At 43.5% G+C, this 20,945-nt stretch overlaps 1 protein-coding gene across 1 annotated transcript in view; it reads left to right on the top strand.

Annotated features, from left to right (window-relative positions):
- Positions 1–20,945, top strand: part of LOC117347426 (roundabout homolog 3-like) — a 64,738-nt gene that overhangs the window by 33,576 nt on the left and 10,217 nt on the right. Inside the window, exons 7-14 of the mRNA XM_033918353.1 lie at positions 2,321–2,503; positions 2,970–2,993; positions 3,086–3,125; positions 7,686–7,825; positions 9,814–10,089; positions 13,519–13,657; positions 14,568–14,636; positions 17,334–17,515. Of these exons, the coding sequence (XP_033774244.1) occupies positions 2,321–2,503; positions 2,970–2,993; positions 3,086–3,125; positions 7,686–7,825; positions 9,814–10,089; positions 13,519–13,657; positions 14,568–14,636; positions 17,334–17,515 (1,053 nt within the window). The remainder of the gene's footprint in view (positions 1–2,320; positions 2,504–2,969; positions 2,994–3,085; positions 3,126–7,685; positions 7,826–9,813; positions 10,090–13,518; positions 13,658–14,567; positions 14,637–17,333; positions 17,516–20,945) is intronic.

Raw genomic sequence — 20,945 nt, 5'->3', positions numbered from 1 at the left:
AAATTTATCAAATAATACTGTCTTAATTTCTTTTCGGAAGGCGCCGTAAGATAACATGGCTCCGCTGATATAGTTACCCATCCAAGACTGTTGTTTACTTGCGTGAAATGCAACATCCTGTCTAAGAAGGACTTAACTTTACAGCCTAAAATCTTCGGATATGCAAATAAGTTACAATTCCTGGTTATCCTCACGGGGTTGTATAGCACGAAATGAGATAGCAGGTAGGTAGGGGCCAATCCCCAAACCAACTTGAAACATAGACATGCAAATGTAAACATTACTCGTGCTTCCACCGGTAACCAATGTAATAATCGATAATAAGGAGATAAAAAGGGGGAATTAGATTTGACAACCTTCCTAGAGCGTTCACTGGAGGTGGTAACTGAGAGAAGAACTCTCCTAGTTACTTTAGCTTTGGAAAATGACCGTGATTATGTTTTTGCGTTTATATTTCCGTCATTTGAATGACCAGTTTTGGGGGGGGCCAAAATTTGTTTATTTCCTGATATGGCTCAAAAGTCCCAGAAGCGGAGGAAGGAGTTCGTGGCATTAAGGCCAAGAGTCCTGGCATTGGGTGGAATATTTCAGCTAAAATTTCCTGTAAAATGTTTTATTACTTACCAAAATAAGAGTTACTTATTTTTTTGAACCCAAACAGCTGGTGGAATTTATTGAATTGAGAGAAGGAAGAGCAATTGTTAGCCAGCTAATACTTAGCTGGCTATACCAGCAGTAGGTAACATAGAGTTATGCCGCTTCTTAGTATTTTGTATTATTTTATTTGAATTATTTCCTGTTGATCTCCTCTAATATTGTGGACTAAATATCCAATATTTGTTTTTTTCCTGATTTTATGATTTCATTATTATGTTATATTGATCTATTCAAGTTGTACGCATTTCGCTTGATTGAAATATGAAAATTGCATAAAAATAAATTTTAAAAAATAAATAAATAAATAATCGATAAGAAGGGCTAATATGATCGCTTTTCTTCAGTCCAAATATCGAACGGCGAACGGCCGTATTACTAAGGGCTCCTTTTATCAAGGCGCACTACGGGGGTTAACGCGTCGGACATTTCATCACACGCTAACCCCCGCGACAGCCTAGAATCCTAACGCCTCGTCAATGGAGGCGTTAGGTACTAGCGCGGCAGGCAATTTAACGCGTGGTATTCTGCGCATTAAACCGCTACCGCGCCTTTGTAAAAGGACCCCTAAGGCACGCTAGCCGATTTAGTGCACGCTAAATGCTAATGTGCCCATTATATTCTATGGACGCGCTAGCATTTAGCACGTGCTAATATTTAGCGCCCGCTAAATCGGTTAGCGCGCCTTAGTAAGAGACACCCCCTAACTTTGCTTTCCCTACAATGAGGCAACATGGGATTCTTTTTTGAGTTTAGACTCACAGGGCCCGATATTCAGACCTCAAGAGGCAGGTCAACTTCCTCCCGTGGTCATCACTGATGCCGGATATTCAATGCCGAGGCCATATCCATCCACCAGAATTGAATTTCCAGGTTATAGTTTGCTGCAATGGACTTAGCCGGCCAAGGGTTACCAGATGTCCGGGAAAACCTCTTTTTAGAGGATTGTCCAAGGGCCCAGAGGGATTTCCAAATCCCGGCAGTATGTCCTGGTTTTGGAAGGCCCCGAGTTCGGGGCCGTGTCTGGTTGTCCTCTGCGCATGTGCAGACGTCGACATGATGATGTCACGGACATGCGTGTGATGTCATCGGGTCAATGTCTGTGCATGCACAGAGGATATCCAGGCATGGTCCCAAGCTCGGGGAAGGAGATGCGCGGTTCATATGGGGGCAGGGCTGAGGGCAGAGTGGGGTGTTGCTGGGGGCAGAATAAGGCAGGGCTAGGTGTCCTCTTTTTCTAAAGAGGAAATCTGGTAACCCTAAGCCAGCCATCGGCTGACTAGCTAAAGCTTAGCGGCCAAATATAAACCTGCTTTCTAGGTGGGTCTATCTGTTGCACACCTTAGCTGGTGAGTCAATGAATATTGATGGTAACCAACTATGTCGCATGACATAATCAGTCACCAGCTAATCTGCTAAATGGGAGATTCAGCAGGAGATAGATGACTGTCTCCCATTGAATATCGGCGGTTAGCTGGTTTAGCAGTGCATAGGCAGCCAGGATCCATTCCTGGCCACTTAAGTACCACTGAATATTGGGCGGACACTCTCCATTATTTCTGTTTGGTAGATTTACTCCCATGAGAGCTTGCAGTATGCTATCATGAGTTTAGTGTCGAACGTTAATGCGTTGTTTTCTGACCCCTGTCTGCAAATCCATCCATAGAACCTGACCCAGTGACCATTGACCATGGTGGGAAGATCAGTCTTGCCCAGCAGATTACAGATATGGTGAAGCAGCCCACCTTCATCGCTGGCATTGGCAGCTCATGCTGGCTAATCCTGATGTGTTTCAGCATCTGGATTTACTGCCGCAGAAAGAAAAGGAAAGAGTCAAGTCATTACACAGGTGAGAGCTGCCCAATTCTTGGGGCAAGGTAAGAGGGAAATGCAAGAGACGTCCAAAGGGAAGAATGTTAACAAATATTTATCAACCCATTCCACTTTCCAGTTTGATATTTTTCCATTGCATCTCTGAACTATTTCTAATTTCTTGGCATGGTGCAACTAAAAATCATAAGAACATAAGAACATAAGAAATGCCTTCACCGGATCAGACCGAGGTCCATCCAGTCCGGTGATCCGCACACGCGGTGGCCCATTTAGGTACTCCTTTTTAATGACCCGGATTTGCCGTATCCTTCAATATGATATGCAAGAAGGTGTGCATAGCCAGGGTGAAGTACTAGGGTAATCCTAAATCTAAAGAGAAAGAAAGCTAAAACTGATTTGCCAAAAGCACGAGTCTAACAATAATCATATATTCTCCTCAACCTTTTAACTATAAATGACCGTTGTTTTCTCTTCTTTCTCAGCATCATTTGTCTACACTCCAGCAGGTAAGAGAACTTTGCGCTATTTGACATTTTGTTAAAGAAAATTGGTTTGGTTTAGTGGATTGAGTCATGATCTATCATGTTTGTCTTTTCAGTTTCATTTTCACATGTGGAAAATGCCGAATACATAAGAAGGTGAGTTTTCGCAGAAAACATCCCTGTTTCTAGCGATTAGCCTTACCTCCACCGCTCCTAGCTGACCGTAATTAAGATACAAAAAGCAAAACTTCTCAGAGTTATGAAGAAACAGTACAAAAATTCTTCTTCTGTGGTGATCTCAATATATATCTAACTTTTACTTGTCAAGATATTCATTTCTTAGTAACAATAATAAGGCAACATAAGGCTCCTTTCACAAAGGCGCGTTAGGGCCTTAACGCGCGGAATAGCATACGCTAAAATGCCGCACACACTAGCTGCTACCGCCTTCTCTTGAGCAGGCGGTAGTTTTCCGGTGCGTGCGTTAAAATCGCTAGCGCACCTTTGTAAAAGGAGCCCATAGTAAATGATAGCAGATAAAGAACCAAACGGTCCATCCTGTCTGTCCAACATTTACACTCATTATATATTTATATCTAAACACCGTGAGATCTTTGGGTACAAGAACAACTCGCAGGTATAAGCTCTGTTTTCCATCTTTTTTTTTTTTTTTTTTATAATTTTGAATACTTTACAATATCCAGCAATTCCAAAGGAAAAAAGGAAATCATATAAAACAATACATAATCAAACCATACATACATAATTCCTTTTAAGCCCACATTAATGGGGAGCATATGTTACTATTTCTCTTCAAATAATTTCAGGAAAATAAAGGACAATAATTCTCGGTTCGCACTAGAGAACCTTGAATCATTCCTTAAATTGGGATATTCAATTAATTAATTCTCCTCCTATTCTCAGCTAGGTGAAACAAATCTCATTTCTGTTCTCTCGCAACCAAAAATTGTTGTAGTTGTATAGGATCCCAAAAAGCATACTCAATATCTTGTAACTTCACCAAACATTTACAAGGGAATTTCAGGTAGAAGGATGCCTCCAGGGCCAAAACTCTATCCTTCAATTTCAGAAATTCTTTCCTCCTCAACTGAGTGGTCCTAGATACATCCGGAAAAATCCTAACCAAATCCCCACAAAATTTCATTAACCTATTTTTGAAGTAAAGTTTCATTATCCAACATCTTGTCCATCTCGCTCATGCATGTTATCACCAGAGTGGACCTGTTTCCCATCTTTAAAAGGAATAAAGCCCGCCTGCAGAATTTCCTGTTTCTTTCCATATCTATTAACAGCGATACGGAATGAATTACCATTTTAGGTAAGATCTCGGCTATCTCTTCTGATCTTCCACACAATCTTGTAGGTAATAGTTCCTGTTTTGCAATCTAATTATGTAAACCAAATGAAGCTCTTAACTCTAGGAGATGATTCGGTAAGATTTAGATTAGATTAGATGTTTAAATTGTCTTTTCTTGAGTATTTCTGGGCAATAGACTATAGAAATCTGCCCAGCACTGTCTTTAGGTTCCCACTTCTGGACTTGCCATCGAAGCCCACTCCAGCCTATCCTAACCATCCTGTCCCTGGAGCTGCTATCAAAGCCGTGCCCAGCTCATCCTAAACCAAATCATCATATACAAGACAGAGACTATGCAGGATTGCCCAATCCCAGTCCCAGGATTGCCCAATCCCCGCAACCTCAATTCATGCCCTCTAGTTTTACCATTTTCCTTTCGCTGGAAAAGATTTGTTTCTCTATTAATACCTTTCAAGTATTTAAATGTCTGTATCATATCTCCCCTGCCCCTCCTCTCCTCTCTCCTCTAAGCAGACTCTTAATAGTCACAGAGCCAGATTAGGATTAGGATAAAGTAGAAAAGTGTGCAAAAAACCCTCAAAATAGTTACTGGCACAGTTTTTGGGTTGTTTTTTAAATGTATATACCAGTGACATAGTCATGAGTGGGCCCAGGTGGGTCTCATTCTTAAAGTTTTTAGGAGTTCTGGCTTGTTATGTTTTTAAAACATTTTCTTTGTGATTTTATTGGGCACATTCTGTTCTATCAATTATAATAACAATTTAGGTCAAAAGGTAGGGTAAACAAGATTATGGATAAAATTAAAATCAAGATGTGCGTCATTCCCAGTAGTTGAGTGACCTCAAAATCAATCTTACAGAAGTGGATAAGGTTATGGCAGTACAAAATGAATGTTTAACTAAAGACTTTTTGTATCAGAAAATGGAACCATCAAAGGAGGAATAATGTAAGGCCTTTTTTGTTGTTACGTGAATGAAGAAAGGCCATATAATTCTAGTATGAGTTTCCCATTGTAGAGCCCTCTTACTTGGCCCATCTCATTACTGCTTTCCAGTGGCATAGTGAGGGTGAGAATCGCCCTGGGTGGTGATGCCCATCTCCTGCCCTCGTCTCTCTCCCGTTTAGAGGGAAGAAATACAGTTGGAGTTCAGTTTGTTCATAACCGCCTGTGTGGTCTGGCATTATTCAGAAGAGAGGGCTTCCTGCAGCCTGACAGAAATGTCTGGTCCCTGCTCACAAATATCAAGTTTCGAGTTTATTAAATTGTCGATTCTATTGCATTATCACATATTCGAAAAAAAGGGAATGACAGACAGTACGTATGGGGGAGCTTTAAAACTTGGACATGACAAATGAACAATGTCAGAAACATAAGGGCAGTGGGAGGAACTGCAATTAGTGTAGAAAAGGAGAACATAAAAGGGAGTAACAATAGGTTAAGACATATCAAATTTAGTGGCCTTGAGTCTTTTAGGTTTCAAATGCGTCCTTAAAAAGAAAGCATTTTAGGTTGCCTTTGAATTTGTCTAAGTTAGTTTCTCCTCTCAGGTGAGCTGGCAATGAATTCCATATTTGGGGAGTCGTCACTTGGAGGATCCCTGCCTTACACTAACAAAGGACATTTGATTAAGGGGCTGGAGGAGTTGCCGTACAACAAGAGATTAGAGAAACTGGGCCTCTTCTCCCTCGAAAAGAGGAGACTAAGAGGGGACTTGATCGAAACGTTCAAAATACTGAAGGGAATAGACTTAGTAGATAAAGACAGGTTGTTCACCCTCTGCAAGGTAGGAGAACGAGAGGACACTCTAAAATTGAAAGGGGACAGATTCCGTACGAACATAAGGAAGTTCTTCTTCACCAGAGAGTGGTAGAAAACTGGAACGCTCTTCCGGAGTCTGTCGTAGGGGAAAATCCTTCCAGGGATTCAAGACAAAGTTGGACAAGTTCCTGCTCAACTGGAAAGTACGCAGGTGAGGCTGAGCTCATTTAGAGCACTGGTCTTTGACCTGGGGCCCGCCGCGGCCATATACAGAGATATACAGACACAGACTGTGCAAGTCTGCCCAGTGCTGGCCTTAGTGCAATATTTAATATTATTTTCTGATTCTAGATCCTCTGTGGATTAACATCAGACAATATTGTTTCATGAAGAGGATGGTGGTTGTTTGGAATACACTCCTGTAGAAGGTGGGGACAAAAGCAGTGACTGAATTCTAAAAAAAAACATGTGGGATAAACACAGAAGATCCATATAAGGAAACAGCACGGAATCAAAAGAAAATGAAATTACCTTCACACTTTAACACAGGGCATAAGCTGTGAAGAACAGAAAATGTAATTGAAGCTGCTTTGTGGAGCAGACTGGATGGACGATACAGGTTGTCATCTGCCTTCATTTACTATGTTAAGCGTGCTTGCATCTTAAAGAGTCATGGATTTGATACACTGCCTTTCTGAGGGTACTACCAAAGTGATTTACATTCTGTATATGTAGGCATTTTCCTGTCCCTAATGGGCTCACAATCTGTTTTGCATCTGGAGCAGTGGAGGACTTGCCCAGAGTCATAAGGAGTTGCATTGGGAATCCCAGTTCCCCTGGTTCTACTCCTCCATATACCTGCCTCTTTTTATTTTTTATACTGAGAACAGCCAAAATACTCAGACTTTATGCCTGATACTTATGTAGATGCAATGCCAATAGAAAATAATGCATATATGAGGGGCTGCTGAAAAGTTCTCAGCTCAACCAAGAAGAGAATAATGAGGAGCCATGAAACTTACAAGTTATTCCACACTTTTCTTGACACTTCATTTCAATGAGGCAAAGGCATATAGTAAATGGGCCCAAGTATAGGGAAACCAAGCCATTGTGACATCACCGATGAGGTTGGCTCTTAGGCATTGGTGGAATGAGACATTATGACATCACAATAGGAGGGGCCGCTGAAACTAAAAGTGTCAGGAAAAGTATGGAATAACTTGTAAATTTCATGGTTCCACATCATTCTCTTCTTGGTTGGGCTGAGAACTTTTCGGCGGGGCCTCCTATTGTAGACTTGACAATACAATGTGTACCCACAACATGCCCTAAAGAGCATCTTCTCTAACTGTGGTTAAAAGGTTGCCTGTGGAACAGCAGGCGTGCTATCAGCTGCTTAAATGGGATATGTGTCCAAACAGCCATTTTACTAGGTAAATAAATACTCATTCACCTAGCTAAAGAGTCAGCAGCAGAGCTAGAACACGACTAGAGTCCTCCAGTTTTCTTTTGTTTTTCTGAGGGAATAAACTCTTTCTGCGCCTTGGTGTAGCCCTGAGAAAGTCTTTCAGCGGTTAGTGCTGGTGTAAATTTCCAAATGTCTTTTCCCAACTCACAGGCCTGGCTTGCTGGCCACCGATGCCTCTAACTCGCCGTGGTTCTCCGACTCCTGCCCAGCGACCAATTTGATCCATAATGGGAAGATGAAGGAGATGGAAGATGTGGGACATCATGATGCCACTGAACAATACCACAGTGGTAAGAAATTGGCTGGAATCCTATTCTTTGGACTGCAAAACACCTCTTCCATCTTTCTTTCCCAGTTTCCAAAGCAGACAGTACTGGAGACCACAGATGATTGAAGTGGCATGTCAAATCCCACTGCACTGCAATCCATGGGTGGTAACACATCTTTGATGTTTCATACCACAGCGTATCATGGCCCTGGTGTTTTACTCTCTTTTAGCACCTCAGTTAAGTAGCAGTTCCTCCTAGTCTCTTCCCATACTGGTGCATTACAGCCTTATTATAGTTCAAAAATCTGGATGCCAGAAATCTAGACTACCTGAGAATCTAGACCCTTTAAAATTGCAATCTAGACTGGCACAGTTTATTCATTTTTCTATACTAGTGTTTCTCAACCTGTGGTATGAGTACCCTAGGGGGTGCCTGTTGGGAGCACGTGGGCTGGCCGCCGTCCAGGATCTCTCCCTGCTTCTCCCACCTACTGAAACCACAGCTGCATCCAATTTCTCCCTGCCTCCCCGCCCCACCACCGAAACCGACCCTACCACCCGATGCATTCCTCCCACCCCCGACACCGACCCTGCCACCCAACGCACTCCCCCCCCCACCGATGCTGCCACAGCAACATAGACGGGCCAGGCACGATAAGCGACTGCAGAAGCGGCTGGCCCACAAACCTTCCCCCCCATGCCAATTCTGACTGGCCTGGAACTTCCTCTCCGACATCAGAATTGACGGGGGGGAAGGCTTATGGGCTGTCCGCTTGTGCAGTTGTTGCACACACCTGGCCCGTCCCTAGTGCTGCAGCGGCATCTGTGATGGCAGGGGGGAATGGAGTGTGTCAGGTGGGGCGGGGAAGCAGGGAGAAATCTGCGGCAGTGGTGGCTTCAGGGGAGGGGGGGCAGGCAGGGAGAGAGGAAGAAAAAGTTTAAAGTTGGGACGGGGAATAGAGTGTGTTGGGTGGCATGGGGCAGGCAGGGGGAGAGGAAGAAAAAGTTAGACTCATGGAGGGACAGAAAGAGATGGTTGGGGAATGGAATGAGGTCTGGAGGAGAGGAAGCATGCAAGAGGAAGAAAGAAAGAAATATTGGATGCACAGTCAAAAGGAAGTGCAACCAGAGACTCATGAAATCACCAGATAGCAAAGGTAGAAAACATTATTTTATTTTCAATGTAGTGATCAAAATGTGTCCGTTTTGAGAATTTATCTGTCTTATGTTTTGCACTATATTTGTCTATTTTTCTATAGTTATATTAGGTGACATTGCATATTTTAAAGTCATCTGTCTTGACCTCTTTGAAAAAATCCCGAATATAAATGATAATTAACATTTTCTGTGCGTACAGTGTGCTTTGTGTTTTTTTTTTTTAATTTTGTTGTTATCTAGATTTTCAGAAAGCTTTTGATAAAGTTCCTCACGAGAGGCTCCTGAGAAAATTAAAGTGTCATGGGATAGGTGGCAGTTGTGGATTAGGAATTGGTTATCGGATGGAAAACAGAGGGTAGGGTTAAGTGGTCATTTTTCTCAATGGAGGAGAGTAAATAGTGGAGTGCTATTTAACTTATTTATAAATGATCTGGAAATTGGAATGACGAGTAAGGTGATTAAATTTGCAGATGACACTAAACTGTTCAAAGTTGTTAAAACGCATGCGGATTGTGAAAAATTGCAGGCGGACCTTAGGAAATTGCAACACTGGGCGTCCAGATGGCAGATGAAATTTAATGTAGACAAATGCAACTTTTTCTTCCTCTCTTCCTGCCTACCCTGCCACCCAACACACTCCATTCCCTGCCCCAACTTTAAACTTTTTCTTCCTCTCTCCCTGCCTGTTGAGAACTCAGTACGGAATCTGAATTTTGAATCTTCCTCTGAACTGCAACAACAGGGAGAGTCGAAATCAATGGGCATTGATTCTCTCAAGCTTTCTCCTGTTGCCTCTTCTCGCTGTGATGGTATCTTGAATCCGCTTCCTTTTGTTTCTGACGACTGTGACAGATGCTGGGATTTCCAATTACATCTCCCAGGCAGAGAAGTCTGGCGGAAGGATCTCAGATGGGCCCATTTACAGCACTATTGATTCCAGTGGTGATGAAATGCAGACATTCAAAGGGTATTTTTCTCAACACACCATGCTGTATGCTGGCATACCTGTGGTGCCTTGTGGAAGTCAGAACTTTCACTCATCAGACCTGGAAGAAAATCAGTGGACTCTACAAGACAGACCCTCAGGAATCCAGTATGCCCAACCGGAGTGGAACAGAACCGAGACTGGTATGTATGTGTGTCGAATAATATGCCCAAATTTGAACTTGCAAACTCTTTGCTGAGGAGATGTTGCATGATAACTGCTGGGTTTCTTCCTCTACCACAGCAAGGATATGTGTGCCAGCGAAAATCAGAGTGTCCCCCTGATTCGAGGCGATAAAGGACGATGAACCCAGCGCTAGAGTTTCAAATCAAATTTTGACTATATTATGGACAGCTGAAGAATGGCCTTCCTCATTCAAGTTTCAAGTTTTATTTTAGTTTGATGAATCGCTTATTTAGTTTTACTAAGCGAGATACAACATTAATTTTAAAAAAGCATATATTTAAACATATTATTTAAAATTTAAAATAATGGGTTAGACCGACAGACTGACAGACTAATCAATACACAATTGCAATCTAGACTGGCACAGTTTATTCAGTTTTCTATACTAGGGTTTCTCAACCTGTGGTATGAGTACCCTAGGGGGTGCATGAGCCGCCTGTTGGGAGCACGTGGGCTGGCCGCCGTCCAGGATCTCTCCCTGCCTCTCCCACTCACTGAAACCGCAGCCGCAAGGTACAGAGGGACAAGACTACAAGTCAATATTTTAAAGTACAGAAGAGAACCATAAAAGGAAAGAACATTAGGGAGGGAAAAAATGGAAACCTGAAAGAAACTAATGTAAAATTTGAACATAACTTAAAGATTAAAAGCATCTTTAAAAAGGAAACTCTTTAAGTTACTTTTAAAACGACTCAAATTATTTTCCTCTCTTACATGCTGAAAGCAATGGAAGTAAAACCCAGATGTCTCAATCTATCCTCTTTTTCTGGAACCATATGGTAACCCTATTCTAAGGGGAGATGCCAGACCCTCAGTGGGGAGGAGAAGGGGAGTCAGAGATATGGGGGTTAGTGCCAATTCTGTATAACAGTGTCATGACACCAAGATTAGAAACATAGAAACATAGAAATTGACGGCAGAAAAGGGCCATAGCCCATCGAGTCTGCCCATACCAATGACCCACTCCCTGATTCTTACTCTCCTAGAGATCCCACATGAATATCCCATTTTCTCTTGAAATCTAGCACGCTGCTGGCCTCAATCACCCGCTGAGGCAGCTCGTTCCAATGATCGACCACCCTTTCGGTGAAGAAGTACTTCCTAGCATCACCCCGAAATTTCCCTCCCCTGATTTTCAGCGAGTGTCCTCTGGTGACCGAGGGCCCCGTAAGACTGAAGATATCATCTTTCACCTCTATACGTCCAGTAATATACTTAAAGGTCTCAATCATGTCCCCCCTCTCTCTTCGCTCATCCAGTGAGTACATCCGCAGTTTTTCTAACCTTTCTTCATACGTGAGATCCCTGAGCCCCAAGACCATCCTGGTAGCCATTCGCTGAACCGATTCTGTTATAGAAACATAGAAACATAGAAATAGACGGCAGATAAGGGCCACGGCCCATCTAGTCTGCCCACCCTAATGACCCTCCCCTATCTTTCTCTGTGAATAGATCCCACGTGTCTATCCCATTTGGCCTTAAAATCGGGCACGCTGCTGGCCTCAATCACCTGTAGTGGAAGACTGTTCCAGCGATCAACCACTCTTTCAGTGAAAAAGAACTTCCTGGTGTCTCCTCGCAGTTTCCCTCCCCTGAGTTTCCACGGATGCCCTCTTGTTGTCGTGGGACCCTTGAAAATTCTGTTATAGAACCGATTCTGTTATAGATTCTGTTATAGAACCGATTCTGTTATAGATTCTGTTATAGATTCTGTTATAGATTCTGTTATAGAACCGATTCTGTTATAGATTCTGTTATAGATTCTGTTATAGAACCGATTCTGTTATAGATTCTGTTATAGAACCGATTCTGTTATAGATTCTGTTATAGATTCTGTTATAGATTCTGTTATAGAACCGATTCTGTTATAGATTCTGTTATAGATTCTGTTATAGATTCTGTTATAGAACAGATTCTGTTATAGATTCTGTTATAGATTCTGTTATAGAACCGATTCTGTTATAGATTCTGTTATAGATTCTGTTATAGAACCGATTCTGTTATAGATTCTGTTATAGATTCTGTTATAGAACCGATTCTGTTATAGATTCTGTTATAGAACCGATTCTGTTATAGATTCTGTTATAGATTCTGTTATAGATTCTGTTATAGAACCGATTCTGTTATAGATTCTGTTATAGATTTTGTTATAGATTCTGTTATAGAACAGATTCTGTTATAGATTCTGTTATAGATTCTGTTATAGAACCGATTCTGTTATAGATTCTGTTATAGATTCTGTTATAGAACCGATTCTGTTATAGATTCTGTTATAGATTCTGTTATAGATTCTGTTATAGAACCGATTCTGTTATAGAACCGATTCTGTTATAGATTCTGTTATAGATTCTGTTATAGATTCTGTTATAGAACCGATTCTGTTATAGATTCTGTTATAGATTCTGTTATAGAACCGATTCTGTTATAGATTCTGTTATAGATTCTGTTATAGATTCTGTTATAGAACCGATTCTGTTATAGATTCTGTTATAGATTCTGTTATAGATTCTGTTATAGAACCGATTCTGTTATAGATTCTGTTATAGATTCTGTTATAGAACCGATTCTGTTATAGATTCTGTTATAGATTCTGTTATAGATTCTGTTATAGATTCTGTTATAGAACCGATTCTGTTATAGATTCTGTTATAGATTCTGTTATAGAACCGATTCTGTTATAGATTCTGTTATAGATTCTGTTATAGATTCTGTTATAGAACCGATTCTGTTATAGAATCGTAGCTTAAGATTGGCATTGGCATACCCACATTTATTTATTCATTCAATTTTCTAGACTGTTCTCCCAGGGGAGCTCAGAATGGTTTTACATGAATTTATTCAGGTACTTGAGCATTTTCCCCCTGTCTGTCCCTGCAGGCTCACAATCTATCTAATGTACCTGGGGCAATGGGGGGATTAAGTGACTTGCCCGGGGTCAGAAAGAGCAACGTGGGTTTGAATCCACAACCTCAGTGTGCTGAGGCTGTAGCTTTAACCACTGCGCCACACGCTCCCCTCTCACCCTCTTATGACATGTCAATGGCAGACATAGACTGGTTTGCCAAAATGTACCACGTGCAGTCCATAATTTATAGTAAACCAGCGTTTGCCACATCAGTCCTGGAGCACCCCTTGCAGTCAGGTTTTCAGGATGTCCGCAATGAATATGCATGAAAGAGATTTGCATACAATGGAGGCAGGGTATGCAAATCGATGTGACAAGGGAGTACTCTGGGAACAGTGGCACAAATTGAGCGGTAGGGCCTGAGGGTTGCCTGCTTTCTGTGACTCCTAAAATGCGGACATGGCCACAGAGAGTTTGATGACCACAGCGTTTTATAGATTGCCTAGAAATGCTCTTTTGTTTTATCCACCTTTTGTTCTAGTTGTTAATGCTGTTAAGCAGAAGTCAGTGGGGAAAACAGTGAAAGACTCATCTCTGAACAGGACCGAGCTGCTCCCTCCACCATTCTCTACCAGAGGGTTGAGGCAGTTCAAGCAGGAAATGGAGGAGATGAAAACTGAGTAAGTTCTGAATGCAAACTTTCTTCCCTCTGAGGAGAGGAGGAGGAGCTGGAGAAGTGGCTTAGTAAGGGGGTGGGGGCGGTCCACCCCGGGCACCATGTAGTAAGGGGAGTGGGGAGGCGGTCCACCCCAGGCACCATGTATTAAAGGAGGTAGGGGGTGGCCCATCCCGGGCACTATGTGGGTAGGGGGGCGGTCCACCCCGGGCACCATGTAGTAAGGGGGTGGCGAGAAAGTCCACCCTGGCCACCCCTGGCACTCCTCCTTCTCTCCGCCCACCCCGCCTCTTCCCACTCCTCCCAACGCGCACACCCCTTTCCCTTCCCCCATACTGTTGTGAGCAAGAACTTCAACATGCTTCTCACAACCACCTCATCTCTCCCGCTGACATCACTTCCGGGTGTCATGCATAGGAAGTGATGTCATAGGGAGAGCCGACGGGGTCACGAGGAACATGTTGAAGTTCTTGTTGCTCACGGCGTTAAACAACTAGAAGTAGGAGGGAAGGGAAGGGAGGCACACATGCGGCAAGGGGGAGCGAGGAAGGAGCAGGGAGGTGGAGACGAGGACAGGGGAAGGGCGTCACCACCCTTGCTACACCACTGAGCTGAAGTTACATAGGCTGGGGGGGGGAAATACCTTGGTGAGTGGTTACATCAGCTTTCCAGTTTCTCATCCCCTCCTCCTTCTCTGTTACCCTTTTAGTCAACAGAGTCTTCAACTCTTTTGCTTCTTTTCGGCTTTTCTGCTCACTTTCTGTTGTCTTCCCTCTTTCAGGCATTTTATCTTTCTCTCCACTCCTTCTTCTCCCTCACCTCTTCTTCTCTGTTTACCTTCTGCACTCAATTTCTCGTTTTATTTCTACCTGTCCTTCTCATCTTGTGCCCCTCCATCTTCTCTTCATACACAGTTCACGCTTGCACCGCTCAGCTCAAATGGGGGATGAAGGACGGAGCAATACACAACTGTTAAACCACAGGTACAATCCAAATAATAATAAATCATACATGTGATACAGAACAATTTTCAACATAGCAAATTTCAAGAGCTAAATGCGAAATATCTTCCACTGTTAGTGTTGACCTTGAATATTCAATACTAGGCCATGTCCAGTAAGTGGCATTGAATATCCTGGATAACGCCTGTTCAGTTAAGCTGATATTCAGCACTAACTGGGCATTGGCTAGGGTATAAAGGTAGTTCCTGGCTGTGGAGCCACATTACTACACCTACCCTATTACTAACTCACTTTCTAAAAAAAATTGGACTCACCGATCCTGGGTCTCCTAAAGCAGCAGCTGCAGTGATGGAGGCCAGCGGGCAAAGATAGGTGGTGAATAGGCTGCTCCTGACCTGCCCTGCCGGGGCCTTTCTTCTGCCAAGGCACTGATGACATCACTGATGATGCGGCAGAGGGAAGCCCTGGTGGGCAGGCCACAAGAAGCCTGTCCACTGCCCTCTGGCTTCTGCCACTGCTGCTGCTTTAGGAGGCCTGAAAGTTGAGAACCAAGAGGAAATTGTACCTCAACACCCATCTTATCTTAGCAGCTGTAGCTTCTCTGACAAATCAAGATCTGGAAGGTTTAAATCAATACCTTTCACTGTGGAGTACCATAAAGAACTATTCATGTCCTATTCAACCTCTTCATAGCTAGGGTTAGCAGATTTTTCTATTGGAAGATCCGTCCCCATGGCCCCACCCAGATTTACACAGCCCCGCCTCATTCTGCCCAAGTCACACCCCATTTTGCCCCCCCCACCGGCCCCGCCCCCCCCTCAATGTGTTCTCATGCTTGGAACCATGTCGGGGGGCATCTGCGCATTCGCTGGGGTGACGCAATGACATCACACACATGCAAGCAAAGTGCCGGGTTTTGAAAAGCCGTCCGGGTATATCTGGACATCTAGTAACTCTAGTCCAGGGATCTCAAAGTCCCTCCTCGAGGGCCACAATCCAGTCAGGTTTTCAGGATTTCCCCAATGAATATGCATGAGATCTATGTGCATGCACTGCTTTCAATGCATATTCATTGGGGAAATCCTGAAAACCCGACTGGATTGCGGCCCTCGAGGAGGGACTTTGAGATCCCTGCTCTAGTCATAGCTCCCTTGGTGACCCTTATTCAAGTGTAAGGGTTAAGCAATTATTTTCAAGGATGATATTCAGATAACATACTCCACTGGACATTCTCTTCTGGATCTCATCCATCTTGAGACAGTTGCACAGACTAAAATTAAATCCCATAAAATCTAAAGTACCCTAATATAGATTTTGTGAAATCTTCCTCTCTCCTTTTTATCCTCTATGCCAGTGGTTTCAAACTCAAACCCTTTGAAGGCCACATTTTGGATTTGTAGGTACTTGGAGGGCCTCAGAAAAAATAGTTAATGTCTTATTAAAGAAATGACAACTTTGCATGAAGTAAAACTCTTTATCGTCTATAAATCTTTCCTTTTGGCTAAGTCTTAATAATAATATTGTCATTTATAGCTAAAGAGACATATGATCAAGAAACTGATTTATTTTACTTTTGTGGTTATGATAAACATACCGAGGGCCTCAAAATAGTACCTGGCGGGCCACATGTGGCCCCCGGGCCGCCAGTTTGAGACTACTGCTCTATCATATAGAAAGGGGGAGGAGTAGGAGGAGGGAACTTGTATACTGCTCTTTTGTGGTTACACATTCAAAGCGGTTTACATATATATAGGTACAAGTCTCTTACTATTTTTGTTTTCAAACTAGATTCGTTCTTAACTATGAAATCCCAGATTAGAGCAATGGTGAGATTTTTTTCGCTATTGGACAGATACACTTAGCTAAACCTTTCTTTGTTGGTTTTTTTTTTTTAAGTTTTTTGGACTGGAACAAGTACATATGATCATATTTTACCCATCTAAAGACTCTATACTGGTTACTGGTACATTTTAGAATCAGATTCAAGATTTTACTCACAACATAATACAAACCAGTAACATTGAACCTCCTCCACACCAGAAGCCAAGATCATTTATCAACAGGTTTCCTATTTCTACCCATTCATAACTAATGTATATCCCTCCCATAGCAACCATGGGGCCTATTCCACAACCTCAGAACTCCAGTAGAAAAAACACAGATACGAATGTACCTTTATAATCTCCGGTGGTCCAGCAGTGAACCGGAGCAGACGCAGCCTTCCCGCGCTCCTGCCCCATGGAGAGCCGCTAGTGATTGGTTGCTGCAAGTTCTCACAGGCCTCTCAAGAACTTGTTGCAGCCAATCACTAGCGGCTCTCCACGGAGCAGGAGTGCAGGAAGGCCACTCCTGCTCCAGTTCACCGCTGGACTACTGGGGATTGTAAATGGTACGCAGAGGAGGCAGGAGGGAGGTTAAGGAAGGCACAGTTGGCCAACCACCAGGTCTTACGGCAGGCCCAGCGGAGGTCTATCACTAACCCAAATATAAGCTGAGATCCCCATTTTTGGGCCAAAAATCTCAGCTTATATTTGAGTAAATCTCAGCTTCATCCACAAGTCAGTCCTTTCTCCACTCTTCCAGGAATATCACTCTAGTGATGTTATCAATCTTTTCTCACTCTCCCATTAGGATCTCTGCAGCATCATCATCAGTGCGAGTGTCAGAGTCCTTTCCTTTGTGATTGCTCAGTTGAAACAGTCTTTATTTATTTTTTAGGCAATTGCCAACTGGAGCTGTGTTACCAACTAGATCTGAAAGTCCTCCTTTGACACAATCCAGTCCTAACTTGAATGTTCTTGTGGAAGGAGCTGAAGGTCACACACCCAGATTAGGATACAGAGATAACCTGAACCAAACACCTGCGCTGAATGCAGAGAACATCAGCTCCCCTGGGACAGGTATGTTATCATCCTTGGACACATTCATCTACATAGCAAACAGATACAACCTGCATCAAAATCTAGTCTGATTGCTCGGAAATAAGTCTGAAGCTGAATTTAATTAAATTACACATCAACTCGTCTTTCATAACCTGAACCAGATCCTACACTGAGTATTCAAAGCATTACCTTGCTTCAGGGCCTAGCTCCACCTCATTCAAATACAGCCTGAGCAAGATTCCTGCTTTGAATAGTTAGTATGCCACTACCACAGAGTAGATCAATTCCAGACTGACATCACATCATCCTACCTAAACATAATGCAAATACGCCTTCACCTTATCTTTAAGGAACTCCTACAATATGCAGACCTTGCACTAAAAACCATGCCCACGACAGTTAAGCCACCCCAAACTATCCATCATCGCATCAGCTACTGTCCTTTGTCACCATTAGAGAAGGATCACAATTGGTCAGCAAAGTTACACTTGAGAATGGAGTGGATATTGTACCGTTCACAGAAGAAAGTGTTTAGGTTGCGTCACTATTGCTGAATATCAGAAAATAGGCAGGGCGAAGCAATATAACTGGGTGGGAGGCGCTTCTGCTGATTAAATCGCTTTAAATATTGGGTGAATAAGTTTTATCTGTATGCTTGGAGACATAGTTAGGACTGTCTAAAAGGCTTTTTGGAGATTGGCCAAATTCATTGGCTGGCCAATGAAAGAAGAAACCTAACTCAAAGAAACCACCAAATAAACATGGTGTATACTTCTGACGGTTGCTGAATATCAGGCTGGATGTATATTTGTATACATGTACAGTATATGTAGTAATGGCACTATATCAAGAATAAGCTAACTTAACCTATTTGGAAAAATTGAGAGGGGACAGATTCAGAACCAATGCTAGAAAGTTCTTCTTCATCCAGAGGGTGGTGGACACCTGGAATGCACTTCCAGAGGGTGTGGTAGAACAGAGTACGGTATTGGGGTTCAAGAGGGGATTAGATGATTTCCTGAAGGAAAAGGGGATAGAAGGGTATAGATAGAGGATTACTATACAGGCCCTGGACCTGATGGGCCGCTGCATGAGTGGACTTCTGGGCATGATGGACCTCTGGTCTGACCCAGCAGAGGCACTGCTTATGTTCTTTTGTTCTATTTTTGTGGTGTTATTCTTCCAATTTTTTTTCTCTTACTGTTAACTGCTAAAAGGTGATTTAAAAATGGTGAACACTGACAGGCTCTGTCTTGGCTGTATGGAAATAAACACTAGCTTGTGCTCAGCTTAACATTTATGTATTTATTTCAGTTTCTATCCCGTCCTCCTGGTAGCTCAGAACGGGTTACAACAAAACATACATAACAAATTAAGTTAAAATATCGATTTATGAGGACATACAAGTCTTAAAGGCAGACATAGTGTGTTCTAAATTCTGGACAAAAGCCTGCCCCTTATATAGGGAGTTTGGCATCTTAATCCCAAAGGGATCACATGAACACATACAAATAGATTCATTATTGCAGGTGTACAGGTTAGTTTACTCTTCCATGATATTCCCCTTCACCCCTTTGACCATCTGGAGACCTAGGGCTACTTTTACTAAAGTGCGTTAGGGCTTTAATGCACGGAATAGCGCACGCTAGACCTTAACGTCAGCCCTGAGCTGGCGTTAGTTCTAGAAGCGTAGCTCGCGGTAATTTCCTGCGTGCGCTACAAACGCTAGCGCACCTTAGTAAAAGGAGCTCCTAGTATTTATTAGGGTTATAAACTGGTCACTAGCCAATATGCAAGTGACTTATGTTTTTCCTTTTCAGAAGGGCAATGAGATGCAGATTCAGCAAAGAGGTCATGCATAGTTAATGATCTTACTAGTTCCAGAACAATCCTAACTTAATACTAGTGATACATCTAATATAATAAAACGCTAGCCGCGCATGCGCACTCCCATCTGCGTGTTCCGTTTTCCATGCGCTGTAGGGCACCGCAGGTAGGAGTGCGCATGCGCGTGAAGCTCTCTCACCCCCCCGAGGCGGATGTCGGCTGTGGCGGCTGAGCCCGGACGGCATTTAAAAATAAAAAAGGCAAGTTTTCAAAATCCTGAAAAGCCGTCGGCCGTGAAGTATGCAGGCGGCATACTTCACGGCCGATGGCTTTTGAGACCCCCCCCCTGTACCGCCGCCGCTGTACCTTTTAAAACCCTCCACACACACCCCCCCCCAGCTTTGTGGTTAAGGCCTGGCTTCTTCGGGCAACAGCAGCGTTTAAAATTCGCTGCTGTTGCCAGCTTCAGGCCTTCCTCTCTGGCGGGTCCTGCCTATTGCATGTTTTCATGAAGACAGGACCCACCAGAGAGGAAGTCCTGAAGCCGGCAACAGCAATTAATTGTGAATGCTGCTGCTGCCTGATGAAGTTGAAGGAGGAAAGGGAGCAGAGGGGGAGAGAATGGTAGGGCATGGAGGTAAGGAGGAAGGTATGGGGGGAGGAAAATGCTGCACAGGGAAATGGGGTGGGAGGGAAATGCTGCAGCACAGGGAAATGGAGGGGCAGAAAAAGGAAGGGAGGCATACTGCTGGGCAGGGGGAGCAGGAAAAAGGGGTTGATGGACAGGGGAAGAGGTGCTGATGGACAGGGGAGGCATAAAAATGAAGGGAGACCTACTGCTGGACAGGGGGAGCAGGAAGGAGGTGATGATGGACAGGGGGAGGTAAAACAAAGGGAGAAAGGCTGCTGCTGGATAAGGTGAGCAGTGATGGGGTGGTGGAGGACACAGGGGAGGTAAAAGGAAGGTAGAATGGACAGGGGGAGCAGGCAAGGGGTGGTGGTGGACAGCCAAGGAAAAAAAAAAATAAAGAAAGAAAGAAAGACAGAAATACAGAAAGCGGCTAAGGAGAGAGAAAAAAAAATAAAGAAAGACACACACACATATATTCTAGCACCCGTTAATGTAACGGGCTATAAGACTAGTCTAATATAATAAAATGGTAGGACGCGCATGCGCACTAAAAAAATCGTGTTCCCTGATCTGTCGCGTTTTTTTTAGTGCGCATGCGCGGGTTGTACGTCACCGATGTTCCTCCTCCACCATGCAACGCAAGCCATGTCCGCCGCTGGCCTCGACCTACTGGGGGCCGGCGGCGCGAGCCGCCCGGCCGGTGCTGAGGCCCCGCCTCCCGCTTCCGCCCTACACGGCGACGCCAGACCCGGACCTACAAAACGTTGAGGCCCGTCTTCCGACCTACACGGCGCCGCCAGATCCGGCACCACAAAACGGCTCTCACATCCGCGAACATGCTTGCCATGGAAACAGAGGGGATCAGAAACTAAACATAGATTTAAAAAAAAAAAAAAAAAACCAACAGTGCACAACGACAGAGACACACAGACACTCACAGAAGGACAGGGGGCTAAAGAGACGGATTGAAAAAAAAATAACAAAACACTA

Source organism: Geotrypetes seraphini, chromosome 13, assembly GCF_902459505.1.
Source record: "Geotrypetes seraphini chromosome 13, aGeoSer1.1, whole genome shotgun sequence".
Classification (NCBI taxonomy): Eukaryota; Metazoa; Chordata; class Amphibia; order Gymnophiona; family Dermophiidae; genus Geotrypetes; species Geotrypetes seraphini.
Note: the sequence above shows the minus strand (reverse complement) of the source record. Positions and strands in the feature narration are given on the sequence as shown.